The sequence below is a fragment of the Bos taurus genome, chromosome 3, assembly GCF_002263795.3.
Source record: "Bos taurus isolate L1 Dominette 01449 registration number 42190680 breed Hereford chromosome 3, ARS-UCD2.0, whole genome shotgun sequence".
Taxonomy (NCBI): Eukaryota; Metazoa; Chordata; class Mammalia; order Artiodactyla; family Bovidae; genus Bos; species Bos taurus.
Genome location: NC_037330.1, coordinates 43,967,908 through 43,988,046, shown reverse-complemented (window position 1 = coordinate 43,988,046; position 20,139 = coordinate 43,967,908). Strand labels below are relative to the sequence as shown.

At 40.3% G+C, this 20,139-nt stretch overlaps 1 protein-coding gene across 1 annotated transcript in view; it reads left to right on the top strand.

Moving 5' to 3' along the window:
- The first annotated feature begins 11,881 nt into the window (after positions 1 to 11,881).
- PLPPR4 (phospholipid phosphatase related 4) overlaps positions 11,882 to 20,139 on the top strand; it is a 55,319-nt gene continuing 47,061 nt past the window's right edge. The window contains exon 1 of the mRNA XM_003585864.6: positions 11,882 to 12,204. Coding sequence (XP_003585912.3) covers positions 12,127 to 12,204 — 78 coding nt within the window. The 5' untranslated portion in view covers positions 11,882 to 12,126. The remainder of the gene's footprint in view (positions 12,205 to 20,139) is intronic.

Sequence of the window (20,139 nt, the reverse complement as noted above, 5' to 3'; positions counted from 1 at the left end):
AAAGTCACGAGATATCTTAAGAGCTGTCTTGCTTTTGATCTTTCCATAAGTGCTTAGAGCACATACTGTGACAATAAACGTGGTGTGAGTGGTGTCAAAGGTTCAGAGCCACTTTTCTACATCATTTTACAGTGCCTTTCAATAAATAAATACAGGAAGATGTTTCCCTTCAATAAATCCTTCTAAAATCATCCGGACTCCTGCTCTAATTTTTCTTATAGTTGGTTCTGAAACATAGCATGGTGACTATAGTTAACAGTGTTGAATGGTATATTTGAAATATTGCATATTTGAAATTTGCTAAGAGAGTGGATAATAAAAACACTCATTATAAGAAAAAACCTGTAACTATGCATGGGTACAAGCATGAACTAGACTTATTGTGGTGATCATTTCACAGTGTATGCAAATACCAAATCTTTATGTTATACATCTATAACCAATGTAGTATTACATGTTAATTATACCTCAATAAAAATAAAACATAATATTTATCATTATGACAGTCAAATTAAGACAACATAAAGATAAATGTAGTTTAGCATGACAAACACAGCAGAAGTTTTGGCCCACAGAGGAGTTCAACAGCTACGGAGACCAGAATAGGCCAGAGGATCTACACAAGGGCCACATAACTGAACAGGTGCTCAGAGAAAGAAGACAGCTAGCACATGGACGATGGAACATGTTTGGATCTGTTAGAGCCTGAAGACCAGCCTAAAGTAGCTTCCTAAGGGACTTGTCTCTCTAGGAGAATTTGGTCTATAATATTTAAGAGAGATCACTGTTGGTTGGCTAGACACTGGGCAGAGAAGAGAAGAGGATGAAAATCTGGTGACTGGAGCACACTTTTTAGGAGCTCCAGACAGATACTCAACATCCTCGTGTTGAATTAATCATTAGACAGACTGTGCAATCAATGAATAATTATTGAAGGATTGAGAGAACAGGAGTCACTCTGGACTAATTAAAACAAGTTTTCATTGGTGTGTGTCAGAGTCCTTTTGCACTTCTTGTGAGAATTGTCAGTATTTTCAAAGTGTTGGGGAGAGAGAAGGAGAGAGAATGAGACAGTGTTTATTCCTACAGAATCACGGCTCATAAAACCCTAAATTAATTAATAAGTATGTACTCAGAATCTCTGCATTGTTCTAGAGCTGTGCTAGCTACTGCCAGGGAGAGTAGAAATGATAGAATTCATTCATTCATTCAATAAATATTTACTGAACTTTTTATGTGTACTATGCTGAAGGTTCAAGAGAAAAAGAAAAGAATGATGAGTTAGATATGACCCATACTTACAAGAAGCAAAATATCTTTGAGGAAAAATAAGACAATTGATGCAGAAAATAACATGATCTACAGTGTCCAAAGAAAGTCTTAAAAGACTTTTAGACTTGGAAAAGATTGAGTAAGATTCATCAGGAACTTGTTTTTTGTCTGTAAATTTTGAGGGTGGAAAAGGAAGCAAACATAAAAACTTTCATTGCAGAAGAATATAGTTTATACAATACCATGTAGTTTGGGGTATCTTGAGTGTAGGCTCTGAATAGGGGAGAATAAGAGGTGAGACAGATTGGTGGAGGCCAGACCAAGGAAGCCCTTAAATAAACATCAGTATAAAGACTGGAAAATTATGGAGCATTTTGAGCAGATAAGTGGCATAATCAAAATTGTGCTTAGGAGAATTATCCTGCTACAAAATTAAAGAACTGATCAGAAAACAAAGAGATGAATCCAGGGAAACTGGCCTGGAGCCTATTCTAATGTCATAGAACTAATGAAGAGCTGAACAAAATGGGGAGAGCAGAGGTGGAAGGGAGGGAGATGGACAGAAGGAAAAATGCAAGTATCTCTCCCTCAATTCACTCCTACAGTTGGGAGGACAAGATTAGAATGTATCAGATAAAACAGTTCATAATCAAGAGCTAGAATGTAGAGTGCAAAACAAGGACCACTGGTGTTCAGAGAGAGGTCACTGAACATTGGAGCAGCATGAATACAATTCAGAAAGGAGAGATGTTAATGCATTTCAGGGGAGGGGAACACATATAAGGAGGCACAGGGACAGAACAACGAACACGGTCCAAGTATGGGTCAAACGAGCTCATCAGAGGAGAGGACAGTCTGCAGAGCAGGGAACAAGGCTGTTTAGCTGAGACAAGGAAAGTCGAGTGGCATATTTATCCAGAGGGGTGTTGTATGGCAGAAAAACTTGAATTCTTTTTCTTGATAGTCATAACTAAAGAGAAACTGTACACATAGCTAATAAAAATCTAAAATCGTTGCTTTGTAATCATTAAAAATACAGCAACCCTTGAAATTACATTGAAAAATCCAATAAATTTGCCTTCATTGATAAAAGTAACCTTTACATTTCTGCAATAACTTGGATGTTTTTAAATCCAATTATATATTTTTATGTCAAGTGTTTCAAAACAAAAATGATGTTCTTATTTGCAGAAAGTGTATGTATTTGGGGGCAGTTGCTACATAGTGGGCTGGACACTCCATAAAAAACATGGACAGACTTAACAGATCTAAGAGGGATATCAGTTATACCCATGAGGAGACTTCTGGATCTGTCCATTCTCTCATCAACCCCAACAGGCCACACCTGAGGCTGTGACAGTAACATGTTCTGCAGCTGACTGTCCAGATGCATGTTCAGTGATTCCAGGCTCTCCTCAGTGGGTTTCCAGGTGGTGGGGTTCCTTCCTGGCTCTGTTCAGTGCACTGGAATAGCAAGTTCTGATATAAGTCCTCTGGTTTTCTTGCTAGCAGCCCTCAGGGCATACTAACAGAGGATACTCCACCTCCCCACCAGGATGCTCACAACCAGAAGCAACCTGAAGAGACAAATATTTTGTGGGACAGATGTAATCCATTCCCAGCACACTAATATGCCAAAGCACATCCACAGCAAAGCTCTGTAATGCAAACTTTTGTTCTGTTCTTTAAATCATTGCTATGGAATTTGGGCTTCCCTTGTGGCTCAGCCAGTAACAAATCCACCTGCAATGCCGGAGACCTGGGTTCGATCCCTGGGTTGGGAAGATCCCCTGGAGAAGGGAAAGGCTACCCTCTCTAGTATTCGGGCCTGGAGAATTTCATGGACTGTATAGTCTGTGGGGTTGCAAAGAGTCGGACACAACTGAGCCACTTTCACTTTCTTGGGGTAGCCCCTACCCCAGAGGAAAGGCATATTCTGGGGAATGGCATTCACTAGAATTGTGCAGATCACCTTCTACCATGCCCTGATAGGGAATCACAGGAGACCATGGTGGGCCAAAGTCATTGATAGTAAATACAAAATTTGATTTAAGATTATCTCCTATGTCTCTTGCCAGAGGATACTGTTAGGTGTTAAGGGTTTTCCTGTTTTATTTGTTTGCTTTTTTTTTTTTTAGATCTTAAGTTAATCATTTAGCAAATGTCTTGTGATTCTTTGTAATAGTTAGGTGTTTGGGGTCACAGAAGTGGGCTGTGGCTAAATTAATGGAAAAATGAGAGATGGGGAGAGGAAGAGAGAGATAGAGACAGAGAGAAGAATTTATTTGAAAGAATATGGGATGTACCAAACGAGAAAAGCCAGACTTCTGAAAGAAATGGGTCAAGGGCCATTCTGAAAATTGAAAGACCAACATTAATCACTTTCTCTCTGCTTTTGCCATGAATCGATACCAAGACTTTTCTGTCTCAGGACCACTTTCCTCAAGATTCAAGTTCCTGCGAGCAGAGCCCAGTTGTTTATCTTGGCTCACCACCCCCTTCCCAGCTGCAGAGACAGCTGAGCGCCTTTATTCCAGGCCCAGTCCTGACTGTGACCAGCAGGACAGTCCATCAGGAAAATTCAAGAAACAAGCTCAAGAAGAATGAACGACAGATCTTGAACAAACAGAAACAACAGATGTTCAATTTACCAAGTCTACTCCATTTTTTAGGTGAGGAAACTTGAGTCCCTGAGGTAAAAATGTTCTTCTCCACAACCTCACTGTTAGTCAGTGATGAGGCCAGGACCAGAAAATCCCTTTACCATCTTCCAGAATCTTCGTCATTTCAGTACTTTTCCTCCTTTACAATCTGGATGTTCAGTTCTTTTAAACCTCTGTTTCTTAGAAAAATGAAATAAAATCTTACAGTGTATCCTCAAAATACCGTGAGGTGAGCTGATTTCTGGGAAATACATTACTAAATGAAATACACCTTTTTATAACCTTAAAGATAAATGTCAGACAAATATTCTGAGGATGAATAGTTGCCAGGAAGCTGAAGAAGGGTTTGTATTTGGCTGTGGGCAACCAAAAAGGATATATAGAAGAGCTGCTTCTTTCTTATCTGTGGAATCTGACAGTGTTAATGATGATGTCAAATGCATTTTCAGGCATATTTTTCCAAGTTATTTGTGCTGGGAAGTACACTGTCTTGTAAAATGTCAGAGTGCAGCTTTTTCAGTGGGAGCCATTTTTCATTTGAACGCACTGAAACAGGATTTTCATGGAAAATATTCAAGTTTTGTGAGGCACCTTAAATTATTTCTAATGCCACTGTAATTATGAGGACCTGCAGCTGGCATACCTGAAGCGATAGTCAACATATGAGTTCTATCCTTGACCTAAAGGTGGATTTACATGGTTTGAAAGTGTGATGGAGCATATTTTTCAGTTCAGGACCATCCTGTAGTAATCTCAATACTATAAGAGGGCTTGAATGTCAGCTCCTCCTAAGGTCTTCCTTGGCCATCATACTTAAGTTTCTCATAGTAATTATAACTGCATTCTAATGTTTACTCAGTAGTGTATAGCACAAGACCTAATTATATGTTTTCTAAGAGAGCAGTATGTGTAGCCCTTAAGATCACAGAACTAAAGCAATCCACTGAGTTCAAAATCTCAGCTTCACTAATTATAGTAATTATACTCGTTGCACTTGCATAACCATAACTAACCTCTCCAACTCTCAGTTTCTTTTACTGAAAAAATGTGGCAGGGTGGTACCCATTCTTAAGGATGTGGTGAGAATTAAATGAGGTAACATGTGCCAAGCACTTTTAACAGTGCCTCATCTGTGGTGAGCATCATGTAAGTGTTTTCTTATTGCTGTGATTAATGTGTTACCTGTGTCTCTCTCCTCTCCACCTGCGTTAGACTGTGAGCTCTGTGAGGGCAGGAACCATATCTCTTCTCTCCAGTAGATATTCAGAAGGAAAAATACGTCTCACACAGTTGAGGGTCAATCAATATTTGTAGGTTGAATGGATGAATGTATGAATGGATGAGCCAATTTGATCATCTACCAATTGCATTTGCACACATTTGAGCTAGAGAATGGTGCTGTCAGTGATACCAAATACTTTTCTCACTTTACAAGTTAGTAAACTGAAGCTTAGAGTTATTAAATGACTTTCTCAAGAGCATACTTCAAATGTAACAAATCCTGGGCTTGAACTCAGTTCTGACTCCAAATCTCTTTCTCCTCTGATTCAATCTTTTATTTATTTATTTTTCATCTCTGAATCTTGTCTTCAAGACTTTTCTAAAAAATAGGGGGAAAATTTCCCTGCTTATTGCTTTGTTTGAGCATCAAAAGTTCAACTAGGTAAAATGCATTAAACTGTTATCCTAATATAGGCATTATTACTCTGTTTAGTATTTAAGGGATTGCATGAGTAGCTTGATTGCTTAGTGAAATGATTTTACATAGGGAAGAGTATTTTAAAAGAAGGGGGAGAGAAAGAAAGAGAAACTGGGTAAGAGAGTGATAAAGAATTTGCAATAGGAATTGGCTTTGAATTCTGAAGTATTTCTTGATCCCTGACCATGTGATCAGGTCAAGTTGGTCAAATAACCTAGAGAGGAAAGGTGAGTGCCTTTCTGATGTCTCAATATATTTCCTAAATTATTGAGGTGCAGTCAGGATGTATCTCTGGTATTTTGACATGTATTTTCAGCTCCTGGCCAATGACATTAGGGAGCTATAGCTTTAGCCTTGTGTTTTATTTACCTTTATATATAAATGCTGAGTTTCCAGGATGATAAATTCAGGAAAGTTCTAACTTACTTTTCAATATCTACCAAGAATTGTCAATTCTGTCTAGATATTGAGAAAGTTGAAGAAAGAATACTCACACACACAAAGTAGCTTAGGTAGTAGTGAGAAACACATCTGGTCAATAACATGATAATTAATAATGGAATCAGTTAGCAATTATTGAACATTTAGTAGATGGGAGAAGCTGCTACATGATTTTATGTGCATCACTTAACTGACTCATCCATGTTTTTGAACAAATATTTACTGAAGATCTATTATTTTCCAGAAACAGTCCCACTAGCTAGACACTTAATGATTAAAAAAAAAAAAAAGTGCTCAGTCTTATAGAGCTTATGTTCTAGCAGGAGAGAAGGCAATGAAAAAGCTGGCCAATCAATACTGCATAAGCTATCAGATAATTATAAGTTCTATGAAGAAAAAGAAAATAATGTGTAAGAATAAAGAATAATGGAGGCCTGGGATGATTAACTGGAGAAGGAAATGGCAACCCACCCCAGTATTCGTGCCTGGAAAACCCATGGACAGAAAAGCCTAGCAGGCTACCATCCCTGGGGTTGCAAAGAGTCCAAGTCCCTGAGATAGTACAAAGCTAGATTGGGATTGCCAAACCACTAAGGCACAAAGCACTATGAATGAGGTCCATGAGTCAGGCAGGGTACCTGGGCTTTGAAGAAGAGGCGGGGAGTTTGGATTTTCTCCTGAATGTGATGGAAAGCTCTTGCAGGGTTTGGGAAGAATGACAAAATTAGATTTACTTGTCAAAAGATTTCTGGTTGCTGCATAGGGACTTGTTTGTAGGTTATAAGGGTAGCAAGGGAAGAAGCTGGTAGAACACCTGGAAGCTATGGTGCCAGTCCAGGAAGGAGACAGTGGTACCTGTGAAGGATGGAGGTTGGAGGGAAGTAGTCAGGTTTGGAAGAAGGCAGAATTCTCTTCTGATTAATTTCATTCTCTGATTAAAATTCAACTCCAGCTTCCTGGTGGCTCAGACGGTAAAGCATCTGTCTACAATGTGGGAGACCTGGGTTCAATCCCTAGGTCAGGAAGATCCCCTGGAGAAAGAAATGGCAATCCACTCCAGTACTATTGGCTGGAAAATGCCATGGACAGAGGAGCCCGGTAGGCTACAGTCCATGGGGTCATAAAGAGTTGGATACAACTGAGCAACTTCATTTTCCTTTCCTTTCCAGCTTATTTGGCATTAGTGGTTGGGGCATAGATTAGGATTACTCTGATACTGAATGGTTTGCCTTGGAGCAAACAGAGACCATTCTGCAAAAGTAGGAAGTCAAGAGATACCTATAGTAATAGGCAAGTTTGGCCTTGGAGTACAAAAAGAAGCAAAGCAAAGGCTAACAGAGCTTTGCCAAGAGAATGTACTGGTAATAGCAAACGTGCTCTTCCAACAACACAAGAGATGGCTTTACACATGGACATCACCAGATGATCAATACCCAAATCAGATTGATTATATTCTTTGCACCCGAAGAAGGAGAAGCTCTATACAGTCAGCAAAAACATGACCGGGAGCTGATTATGACTCAGATCATGAATTGCTTATTGCCAAATTCAGACTTAAATTGAAGAAAGTAGGGGAAATCAGTAGGCAATTCAGATATGACCTAAATCAAATCCCTTATGGTTGTACAGTGGAAGTGAGAAATAGATTCAAGGGATTAGATCTGATAGACAGAGTGCCTGAAGAATGATGGACTGAGACTCATGATATAGTACAGGAGGCAGTAATCAAAATCATACCCAAAAAAAAGAAAGGCAAAAAGAAAAAATGGCCATCTGAGGAGGCCTGACAAATACCTGAGAGAAGAAGAGAAGCAAAAGGCAAAGGAAAAAAGGAAAGACATACCCATCTGAATGAAGAGATCCAAAGAATAGCAAGGAGAGATAAGAAAGCATTCCTAAGTGAATAGTGCAAAGAAATAGAGAAAAACAATAGAATGGGAAAGACTAGAAAACTCTTCAAGAAAATTAAAGATACTAAGGGAACATTTCATGCAAAGATGGGCACAATAAAGGACAGAAATGGTATGGACCTAAGAGAAGCAGAAGATATTAAGAAGAGGTGGCAAGAATACACAGAAAAACTATACAAAAAAGATCTTCATGATCCAGATAACCATGATGGTGTGATCACTCACCTAGAGCTAGACATCTTGGAGTGTAAAGTCAAGTGGGCCTTAGGAAGCATCACTATGAACAAAGCTAGTGGGGATGATGGAATTTCACCTGAGCTATTTCAAATCTTAAAAGATGATGCTGTTAAAGTGCTGCATTCAATATGCCAGCAAACTTGGAAAACTCAGCAGTGGCCACAGGACTGGAAAAGGTCAGTTTTCATTCTAATCCCAAAGAAGGGCAGTGCCAAAGAATGTTCAAACTGTAGCACAATTGTAGTCACTTCACATGCTATCAAAGTAATGCTCAAAATTCTCCAAGAGAGACTACAACAGTATGTAAACTGAGAACTTCCAGATGTTCAAGTTGGATTTAGAAAATAAAATAAAATTAAGCTTCATGAAAAAAAAAATAGAAAAGACAGAGGAATCAGAGATCAAATTGCCAACATCTGTTGGATCATAGAAAAAGCAAGACAATTCCAGGAAAACATCTACTTTTGCTTCATTGACTACGCTAAAGCCTTTGATTGTGTGGATCACAACAAACTGTGGGAAATTCTTCAAGTGATGGGAATACCAGACCACCTCACCTGCCTCCTGAGAAATCTGGATGCAGGTCTAAAACCAACAGCTAGAACTGGATATGGAAAAACAGACTGGTTCAAAATTGGGAAAGTAGAACATCAAGGCTGTATATTGTCAACCTGTTTGTTTAACTTATATGCATAGTACATCATGTGAAATGCCTGGCTAGATGAAGCATAACCTGGAATCAAGATTGAGAGGGGAAATATCAATAACCTCAGATATGCAGATGACACCACCCTAATGGCAGAGAGCGGAGAGGAACTAAAGAACCTGTTGATGAAAGTGAAAGAGGAGAGTGAAAAAGCTGGTTTAAAACTCAACATTCAGAAAACTAAGATCATGGCATCCTGTCCCATCACTTCAGGGCAAATAGATGGGAAAACAATGGAAACAGTGAGAGACTTTATTTTCTTGGGTTCAAAAATCACTGCAGATGGTGGTGACTGCAGCCATGAAATTAAAAGTTGCTTGCTCCTTGGAAGAAAAGCCATGACAAAACTTGATTGTGTATTAAAAAGCAGAGACACTACTTTGCCAACAAAGATCTATCTAGTCAAAGCTATGTGTTTCCAGTAGTTATGTATATATGTGAGAGATGGACCATAAAGAAGGCTAAACACTGAAGAATTGATGCTTTTGAACTATGGATTTGGAGAAGACTCTTGTGAGTCCCTTAGACTGCAAGTCCAGGGAACAAACCAGTCAATCCTAAAGGAAATCAGTCCTGAATATTCATTGGAAGGACTGATACTGAAGCTGAAACTCCAATACTTGGGCCACCTGATACAAAGAACTGACTCACTGGAAAAGACCCTGATGCTGGGAAAGATTGAAGGTGGGAGGAGGAGGCGACAACAGAGGATGAGATGGATGGCATCACTGACTCAATGGACATGAGTTTGAGCAAGCTCTGGGAGATGGTGAAGGACAGGGAAGCCTGGCATGCTGCAGTCCATGGGGTCACAGAGAGTCAGACACGACTGAGCAACTGAACAACAAAGAACTGAATGAAAACAAGTTAAAGTCATTAGCTGAAAATGTCAAGGTTTGAAGAGACTAAAAGAGGTGTGAGTTTGTCCTCAGAGAATAAGAAAGTGAACAGAGTAAGACTATGTGAGAAGTAGTAGGGACTGTTTGAAGTTTGTAGTCCTGAGTCTGATGTGGCACAGAACCACATAGTTGTGAGTTCTTCTCCATCCACCTTCTGGTAAAGGCAGAGAATTGGGTTTAACTGAGCTGGGGTTTTGCCAGGTGAGTGTGGTGAACAAGAAGTAGGAACTGAGAGATAATACTGTTGAATTCTGGAACCTAAACCAGTAGAAGGTAATGGTATGAGATGGTAGTGGCAGTGGTAGATCAGAAATACGGACATTGGTAGATCAGACTATCTTGATGCTGCCAAAGATCGACTGGAGTATGTGATGGACTGAGTATTTGTGGCTCCTCAAAATTCATATATTGAAACCCTAACCCCCAAGATGACAGTATTTGGAGGTGAGATCTTTGAGGGGCAATCAGATTTAGATGAGGTCATGAGGATGGTTTTTCTAGCAGTCATGTATGGATATGAGAGTTGGACCATAAAGAAGGCTAAGCACTAAAGAATTAATGCTTTAGAACTGTGGTGTTGGAGAAGACTCTTGAGAGTTCCTTGGACTTCAAGGAGATCAAACCAGTCAATCCTAAAGGAAATAAACCCTTAATATTCATTGGAAGGACTGATATTGAAGCTGAAGCTCCGATATTAGGCCACCTGATGCAAAGAGCTGACTCATTTGAAAAGACCCTGATGCTGGGAAAGACTGAGGCAGGAAGAGAAGCGGGTGACAGAGGATGAGATGGTTGGATGGCATCACTGACTCAATGGACATGAGTTTGAGCAAGCTCCAGGAAGATGGTGAAGGACAGGGAAGCTTGGTGTGCTGCATCCATGGGGTCACAGAGAGTCTGACACAACTGAACAACTGAAAAATAACAACAAATGAGGGTGGTTCCCTCATGATGGGATTAGTGCCCTCATAAGGAGAGACCAGAAAAGTAGCTCTCTTTTTCCTCTATGTAAGCATACAGCCAAGAAGAGAATCCTCACCACAGCCTGATCTTGCTGGCAGCCTGAACTGGCACTTCTAGCTTTCAGAATGGTGAGAAACTAATCTGTTGTCTAAACTACCCAGTCTATGTGTTTGCTTGTTTGTTTGTTTTATAGAAGCCCAAACTAAGACAGGCTAGCAATTGAAGTGAGTTGAAAAGTTCGGTGCGAATTGGCTCTCAGATGCTTAATGTGGAGACTTTGAAATGACCAGGGCGATGTAGTCCTGGAAGTGGGTTATCTTACTTAGCATAACACAGTATTTTATATTTTTTAGGTTTTTTTTTCCTCTATGTCATTTGACACCTCTGGGTTGCCAAAATCATCATAAAGTTGAGACAAGCCAAGAACATCAACAACAAAGTGAAGGACTTAATTTAGATTGTTAATGGCTGAGAAGTGCCTCCTTTTACGGTTATGACTGTAATACTGACGTGGTTCCGGGGGTGCGATGATGAGGTAAGAGCATAATACCGTGGCTTTGGGGCTATATGAGGATGCCCACACATCCGCCTCCACCAGTGCCTCACCATACCCAGACAGACAATAGTGAAAGTTTATCAGCAGGTTAAGTCAGTGTCCTAGGGAGCCAGGGAGTCTCCTAGGCAGAGAATCCTCAGTCGGGGAAGTCATTCCTGGATGGCAGCCAGCTCTCAGTGAGTTCCCACCACGGCCTACTTTTCAGTATGGGATCTAAGTTTTAATTTCGCGCAGGTGGAGGTCGGTTTTCGCGCTGCGGGTCAGTGCGCAAGAGCTGAGCTTCCGCTCTCCAGCAATCCTGAAGTTAGAGTTCCTAGACGGATCCAGGAGGCTTCCCGGGGGCCCGTGGGTGCCTGGTCTCCTCAGCCTCGCTGCTGCAGCATCCAGGGGTGCGTCCCCCTTTGCCGATTCTTGACGTCAAGCCCCGACCGCCACGAAGCCTCGCCAGGGCTGTGGAGAGCAGAGGGAGGGTGGCGGGGAGGGGAAGCCATTGCAGCAACAGCTTGGAGGAAGGAGCTGGACGTCTCCGCCGAGAAAAACTGGGGGTGGCAGCCAGAGTAGGGGAGGCGGAGGACCTGCTCGCTCTGGGAGCCGCTGGGTTGCTGCAAAAAGGGGCGGGGAGAGGCGGAGGCGCTGCCTGCACCGCTCTGGCTCCAGCGGTGCCCGCGGGGAACGTGACATCAGCGGCGCCGGGCGCTTGCGGCTGGAGGAGGCATCTCGCCTTGGCTGCGCTGTGCACACCTCGCCCCGGGGAGGACGCATCCCGGGCAGGCGGCAGGGATGTCGGCGAAGGAGAGGCCAAAGGGCAAAGTGATCAAGGACAGCGTGACCCTCCTGCCCTGCTTTTATTTCGTGGAGGTGAGTTGGCCCAGCGCCTTGGCATAATGCAGATCCTCCGGGCGGCTCTGGAGCCAGTTCGGGTCCCGGAAGATGTTGGAGGCGCAGAGACCGTGCTGGGTGCGCGCTGCTGCCCCCAAATGCCCCCATGCTCCCCTTTCCCCCCTAGGTTTCTCGGGATCTCCCCGGAGTGTGCCTCTGAGTGCCCGCCAGCCAGGCTGGTTGCCAGTAGCGTTGCCACTGCTAGGTGGCCTGCAGACGGGGAGGTACCTGTGTGAGTGAGTGTGGGGCTAGTTCCCTGGCCCTCCTGGACTGCCTGTGTGCACAGCGTCGTCCCTGGCCCGGAAGGGCCATGATGCTGATATTTTAGGATTTGTGTCCTCAATCTACAAATACCTGTCTAGAACTCTGTGAGCTTTCTAAGGGAGTTCAAATAAACACAGTCATGCCCTGGGTGTTTGAGGGCTGGGAATATTTATATAGGATTAGGAATATCGATTGCTTTATTACACAAAAACAAAAACAAAAAGCCCCTCCCCTACTAAAATTACTATGATGTTCACATCTGCTTCTAAAATTGGGTCCACATCTCTAGGTATCAATCTATTGGCTTTTTTCCATGGTTAACAAAAATTATATGCATATATACATGTATATGTATACATATGTATATGTATGTATAATATTTTTAAAATAAATGACATCATCTGATTTTACATGGTTTGTACATGTGCATTTATTCTGCGCTGAGCAGTATCACAGATAAGCAGTTAACATGCAGATATAATCATAATGAGCGTCTAAGTTACCAAAATGCGGTATTTAAGGGAGGAACAATTTATGGGAGGGTTATAAAGATTGACAGGTCCGGTGATTCCATGCACTGTGGTCCATTGCATTAGGAAGACATTTTTAAGCAAGAGGTTTATTAAATCATAGGTAGAGGAGAGATGTGTTGGATATGTTTAGTGAAATCATATGGTTTTTAAGCATAAAACTATATTCTGTGTAATTAGAGCCTGGATTGCAGAGAGAAGTATAAGACCATTGCTGAATTATAAATATCCTTCCTTGGTTGTCTTTTCAGCCAAATATGGAGGTTTAGCACTTACAAGTACAGATAGTAGATTCTGTATCTGATGATTGTGAGGCTTATCTGTGTTGAGGTATAGTCACTGTTTTGAAACTTGGGAGAAGTGACATTGTCAGATTGTTTTTATAGATAACAGTATACCTGCAAGTTTCCCTTAGGTCTTGCAAATTAAAAAAAAAAATGGTTTCAGGGTTAAAAAAAGATGTACGTGATTTGCATAAGTCTCAGAGAAATGATGGGTGATTCCTTCATCCATGACCCATAGAAAAGAAGGGAAAAAACTGACCTGTTTATTTAAAGTAATTAATTGATTCATTTATTTTTGTCCTTTCTCTTTCACAAGGGATTTTGAAGCCATGGTTTAGATAATTTTGTTGAAAGCTTATGAAGAGTTTTCCAGAGGAAAAAAATGTGGGCACAGAAGATTCCATGATGAACAGGGTTAAGGGATAGAGAGATGAGATCCCTGCCTTCAAGTTAAATCCTGTCAGGCCACTTGTCGCATTGCTAATCCGCTGTGGTTTTGTGCAAAAGCACGTTCATTCCCTTCTGGATCTATTACATCTGTCCAGGAGAAATCAGTTAATTGCTGGCTTCTGCCTCCAGAACAGAGTGCACCTGAAGTCAGCTAGAATCTGACCATATTTAGATTGTAGCTGTATGACTTCGAGGAAAACACTTTCATGAAAGAGGATGCAAACCAGAGAATTAAGGATCCACCTTAAAAAAATCTATGTGTGCACTTTTGAGGTGCCTTTAATAGGAGTACATTATCTTTTAATTTAAAATTTTAAAAGTAAAAATGCCTCAAAATTCATTTGAAATATGTTCTCTAGGAACAAACATCTCACAAATGTTTGTTCTTTTCCATGAGTGGAAACAGCCCAAAATCATTACCTTCACTTTGACCCATTCACATACCCTCTATGGATTTCCTAGTAGGGCAAGCTATAGAACAATTGCTTGAAAACAATTCATGGAGTCTGCATGTGCACTTATGACATTATGTCTTGAGAGTAACAGACTTCAAGGGAAGAGCCACAAAACTGGATTGCAGATGGTCTCTCTGAAATTTATATTCATGATGAACCACTAAAGAGCCTCTCAAAAATGGGAGGAGACATTAGTACACCGATTATTTAAAGAGTTGACAGAATGCACTACTGTACTCCTTTGGAATAGCTCATTTTGTAGGCAGTGAGAATGAGCTTTGTATCTCTTTTGGAGGATGAACAAATATAGCATGACTTAACATGTCAGTAAAATGCTCTAGACTAATGGCACTTTGCTTTCCAGCATAGTTTCCCCAGACCTTAGTAATTAAAATGGAAGAACGAAACATGAGTGAGTCTTTCACCACATATCAACCCAAAGCACATACTTCAAGTCTTTTCTGTTACGTCAGACAGTAATGTAAGGAGCAAAAAGGTTAAAAAGACCAGAATTTGAAGAGAAAAATGGGATCTAAGAATTGTTAGTTAGTTAGTTAGGTTCCGTAACTATCTATGTTAGGTTCGATAACCATGTACCATATCCCATACAAAAATAAATTCCAGACAGACCAATAATTTAAATTTTAAGAAATGGTTAAAAACGAAACAGTAATAACAGCATAACCATATATATTTTTAGATTTTACAGTATGAAAAACCTTTCTTAATATATAACTAAAGTCAGAAATAATATAGGAAAAGACTAACACATTTTCCTATCATCCCAAATAAAGTTTCTCTATAACAGAAGATACTCTAAAGAAATTTTAGAGAAAAAGCCTCTGGGTCTCAAGTCAGTGATACCATGGACAATTTAAACTTTGCCTTTCTTCTTGGAGTTCAGGCTGTTTAAAATTGCTATTCATGATAGCATTAAATATGAAGAAACTACATCTTCCTTGGTAGCTCAGCTGGTAAAGAATCCACCTGCAATGCAGGAGACCCGGGTTCAATTCCTGGGTCAGGAAAATCCCCTGGAGAAGGGAAAGGCTACACACTCCAGTATTCTCAGGCTTCCCTGGTGGCTCACATGGTAAAGAATCTGCCTGAAATGCAGGAGACCTGGGTTCGATCCCTAGGCTGGAAAGATCCCATGGAGGAGGGCATGACAACACACTCCAGTATTTTTGCCTGGAGAATCCCCATGGACAGAGGAGCCTGATGGGCTACTGTCCATGGGGTCACAAAGAGTCAGACATGACTGAGCAACTAAGCACAGCATAGCACATGAAGAAACTAACTAGGAAAGTGAAGAACAACATTCATTCCAACCAGATGGGGCTGAAATCAGGCTAAATTGAATTATGGCCAGAAAACCTGGTCTGATAGACAGATTGACCTGGTTCATATACCACCTGTTCTACATACTACTTGGATAATTCTGGCCAAGGTACTTCTCTCATCCTCAATTTCTACATATGTGATAAAAATTATATGATATGACATAAATATATTTATTCATATGTACTAGCAATTATAATATCCATGTATCTTAGAAAATATTATGCAGTTAAAGCATGAAATATACCAGCTATCATACCTGAGCTAGAATATGCACTCAGGATGTATCAGGTGCTTTTGCATGGTGTCAGGGTATAGAAATTATATCCTATATATAGGGTGAGGTACTCAGTCACTAAAATCAAGTAATCATGTCCTAGGTGATGTCCAACCTCGATGATAAACAAAGGGTAAATTAATGGATAGAATTAATTTTTTCTTACATTTTTGCTTTATGCTGCCAATTGTTTATGCTGATAAAGGGGTTTATGGTTGACAGTAATTAAATATATCAATATTACATGTTAATTTGAAAAACACAAATGATTTCCAACATGGTACCTCACTTTATGAACATGTTCGACAATTCAATTTTGCACTGTTTAATTTGGGAAGAGAAAAGTCGAGTTATGAAAGGAACTTTAAAACAAGCATACCCTAGGCCTTATCAGGTTAAACAGAAAAGCGGGTGAAAAGGAACATTCCACTGAAGAAAAGGTTTCTCTTGCCTTTAAAGTTCCAAAACCCTCTCCAAGTGATGGTTGTATCACTTACAGTGCAATTGCAGCCGGCAGCACACCTCAAATTAATAAAAGGTGTTGTAGCCTAAGAACCCAGTATTGTCCATGAGAAGGCTGGTTCTGTGCCTAATACATTTCCTTTATGCAAAGCTTAACAATGGTTCCACCTGTGCTCAGACTCACAATTTTGTTCTCATTAGTCATCCTTTTCCAAGATACGAGTTCACACTGACTCAGTATCTACTATAAACAAATGACAAATTAACCTTGAAACCAAAAGTTGCAAGTTCTTAATAAATAAATGGGGAAAAGATTCTCTAGCCTTTGAATGTGAAATAACTACCTGAAGCCAGTTCAAAATATTTTAAACATGACAGGCTTGAAATCATATAGAAAATTTTCACTAATTGAATATTGTACTTAATGGATATGTTTCAGGATTTTGTTAATGCAGGTTAGTTACTATAGTTTAAATCAATATCTAGACATTGCGTTCAGGAGTAAAAGCCATCATTTCTCTGTTACTGACTTGCCTGAAGAAGTTCAAAAGGCCTTTGTTTAAGGAAGCAAAGATACTCTGGTTAGTTCAGTCTGAACATCATGCCCGTACATTATTGTGTCTTGACAGAACCTTAATATGTTTTTATGTTTTTCCTCACTGGAAAGTGTCCACTGTATATTAATTTTAGCAAACATTAATTCACAAGATTTCTGTTTAGCTCAAGATCTATGTGAAAATTTTATAACTCACACAATCTTCCTGGGAAATCTACCTGATTGCCATTTACATAAATTTTAGCATCAGCAGGAAGTACAAAATGACAACATTTCTGCATCGCACATACCAAAATAGTGGTTGTAGGGTTTTTCCCTTTTCAGCGTGGCATAGGTGGTCCACTCAAAGAAGTCCAAACCCTACCTAGAGAGACAAGCTGACAAATCTTTCTTCTTGTTTTAAAGTTACAGTGCAGAGTCCTTTGGTGAAAAACAAAAAGGAAATAGAGACAATAATAGAGTCCTGGGTTCTAGAGACACTAAATGAGGACATTTCCACAAATACTGAAACCAGGTCTTGAACATAGAACCAACTGTTAGGGAATTCTATACTATTCCTATGTTGCTCCACTGTCTTACTGTGTCTCCATGGTCAAGTCACTCATAGTGATCCCTGTCCTAGTAGGGAAAAAAATGGGTGCATTCTACCAACCTTAAAGGGTGTTAATGATAATAATAATAAAGAATAGACGATTTCAAGCCTCCTTTATATTACAGACTATGTATACATTATCTTTAATCCTGAGAACTACTTTAAATGGTAGTATTATTTGTATTAAGGTAGTATCAAGAAGGGGCTTCCCTGGTAGCTCAGCTGGTAAAGAATCTGCCTGCAATGCAGGAAACCCCAGTTCGATTCCTGGGTCAGGAAGATCCCCTGGAGAAGGGATAGGCTACCCATTCCAGTGTTCATGGGCTTCCCTGGTGGCTCAGACAGTAAAGAATATGCCTGCAATCCAGGAGACCTGGGTTTGATCCCTCAGTTGGGAAGATCCCCTGGAGGAGGGCATGACAACCCACTCCAGTATTCTTGCCTGGAGAATCCCCATGGATAGAGGAGCCTGGCGGGCTACAGTCTGTAAGGTCACAGAGGGTCGGACACGACTGAGCGATGAAGCACAGCACAGCACACTATCAAGAAGGCATTATTATCTGTATTTTTTAAATCAATAAGTTGTAACTCAAAGAGCTAAATGTCTTTCTGGGGACACAGCAGTTAAGTGAAGAGCCACAATTCGGGTGCTTGTCCATCTCCCTCTTGAATTACCATTACCCCAGTCTACCTCACAATGACTCGAATAATGCTAACCTTAACGAGGGAGTGGGTTGGGGAGACCTCTCCCGTGACTTGGCTAGCTTTGTGGTTTTGGAAGTCATGTGTGTGGGTGATGTCTTGTGGGGGTTCTACTCTGTGGAACAGAGTTTTCTCTTCATTTAGCTACTGAATTTGGCTTTGATAGTGCTATCTTCTGCTGAGAGCAACTGGTTTAATTCTAACACAGATGTGTAGACGGCACAGGGGCTCTACCCAAAAAGATGCTTCCTTTGGGAAAGCACAGGTGGTACCCTTGAGAGTCCTGTGAACAAAGAGTGAACATGGAGCTTTGGGTAGACTGAGAGGGCAGAGTCAGAATTTTAAAAAATTTAGAAAAATAGATTGTGTATGTCTATGAGAATGATAGAGCACAGAGGAAAGAATTCCTAATAGAACAGAAATGGAGGGAGGTTAGACCAAGGAGGATTAGGAGAAAAGGCATGTGAAGGCAATGGACATCGAATCTGTGAGCAAGCCATGGCCATTCCTTTAGGGATGTGAGTTGTCTAAATTGGCTTGTTAAATAAAAAGCATTAAGGGTGCAATTTTTAGTGTTTACTTTGGGAATCTGTTACGGATATTATCACAAAGATTTCTTCCCTGCATTTGTATACATCACAGGCTATTTCTCATGCAACGTATTAACAACAAAATGTGAGGAAATGTCTCATTGCTGAATTAGGTGTAATAAAGTCATGTACTCCCAGAACACTTGGTTTGATTCCCCTATCACAAATAAGAAAACTGTGGCTTGAAAAGGTTAACTGAGTTACCTAAAAACACACTATGGTTAATATCAGACAAGAATACAGCCTGTCTCCCCACTGCTGTTCTACTGCTCCTCTCTGATTATACTATTTCTAGAATTCCTTACATTACAGGGTTTCCCTCTGGATTATAATACAATATAGGTCATTATAATTCTACACATGAACAAATTGTGTTCACTTTTTGAACTTTATATCTAAATACCTTTATATATTTCATGTCACATTGCATTAGCAAGTTAGAGCAATTATGAATGGATCTTCTGCTTTTCCAAATTGTTAGGCTTGTTGAAAAGCATGTTTACAGCTAAAAATCATAAAATTGTAAGTGATACTTTTCTTTCTCGTTGCCTAATTCTCTACTTATCATTTCACAATGACTTCTTGGGACACGATGAGGTCTCTGACAGACAGGAAAGGAAAGTGGAAACATTGAAAGGAGTGAGGATATAATTGACAATATCAGTGACAAAATAACTGAGTTTTGTTTACAGTTTGTTGTTTTTTTGTCTCTAAGACGTGTCTGATTCTTTGCGACCCCATGAACTGTAGCCCATCAGGCTCCTCTGTCCATGGGATTTCCCAGGCAAGAATACCAGAATGGGCTGCCATTTTCTTCTCCAGGGGATATTCCTGACCCAGGAATCGAACCCAGGTCTCCTTGCATTGGCAGGCAAATTCCTTACCACTGAGCCACCAGGGAAGCCTACTTTGGTAAAACCATTTACATTATAGTTTAATGTTACTTTTTCACATATATTATTTCATGTGATCCTTTTAATACAACAGAGGAGTAGATATTGTCTATTTTACAAATTAAGTAACAAATTAAGAGACTCATGCAGGTACAAGAATTGTCTAAAGCCCAAGTAGTGCTATTTTCCTCTGTTGACCACAAGAAGAAAAATGGTTGTATTTACTGTAAAATGTCTAATAAGAAACATCTCAGCTTTCTTTAGTTTCTTCTAGAATTAATTAATTGAGACATGTACTTCCATGTAACTATGGAATAGAGTCGTTTCCTTACAGTGAGCTGGGTTTTGGAATGTGAAAGCCAAGGTTATTATTGCTTGGTTGCTAAATTGTGCCTGACTCTTTTGCGACTCGACAGTCTGTGATCCCTCAGGTTCCTCTTCTATGGGATTTCCCAGATAAGAATACTGGAATGAGTTGTCTTTTCTTTGGACAAAATTGATGTAAATGTGTTTTTCCA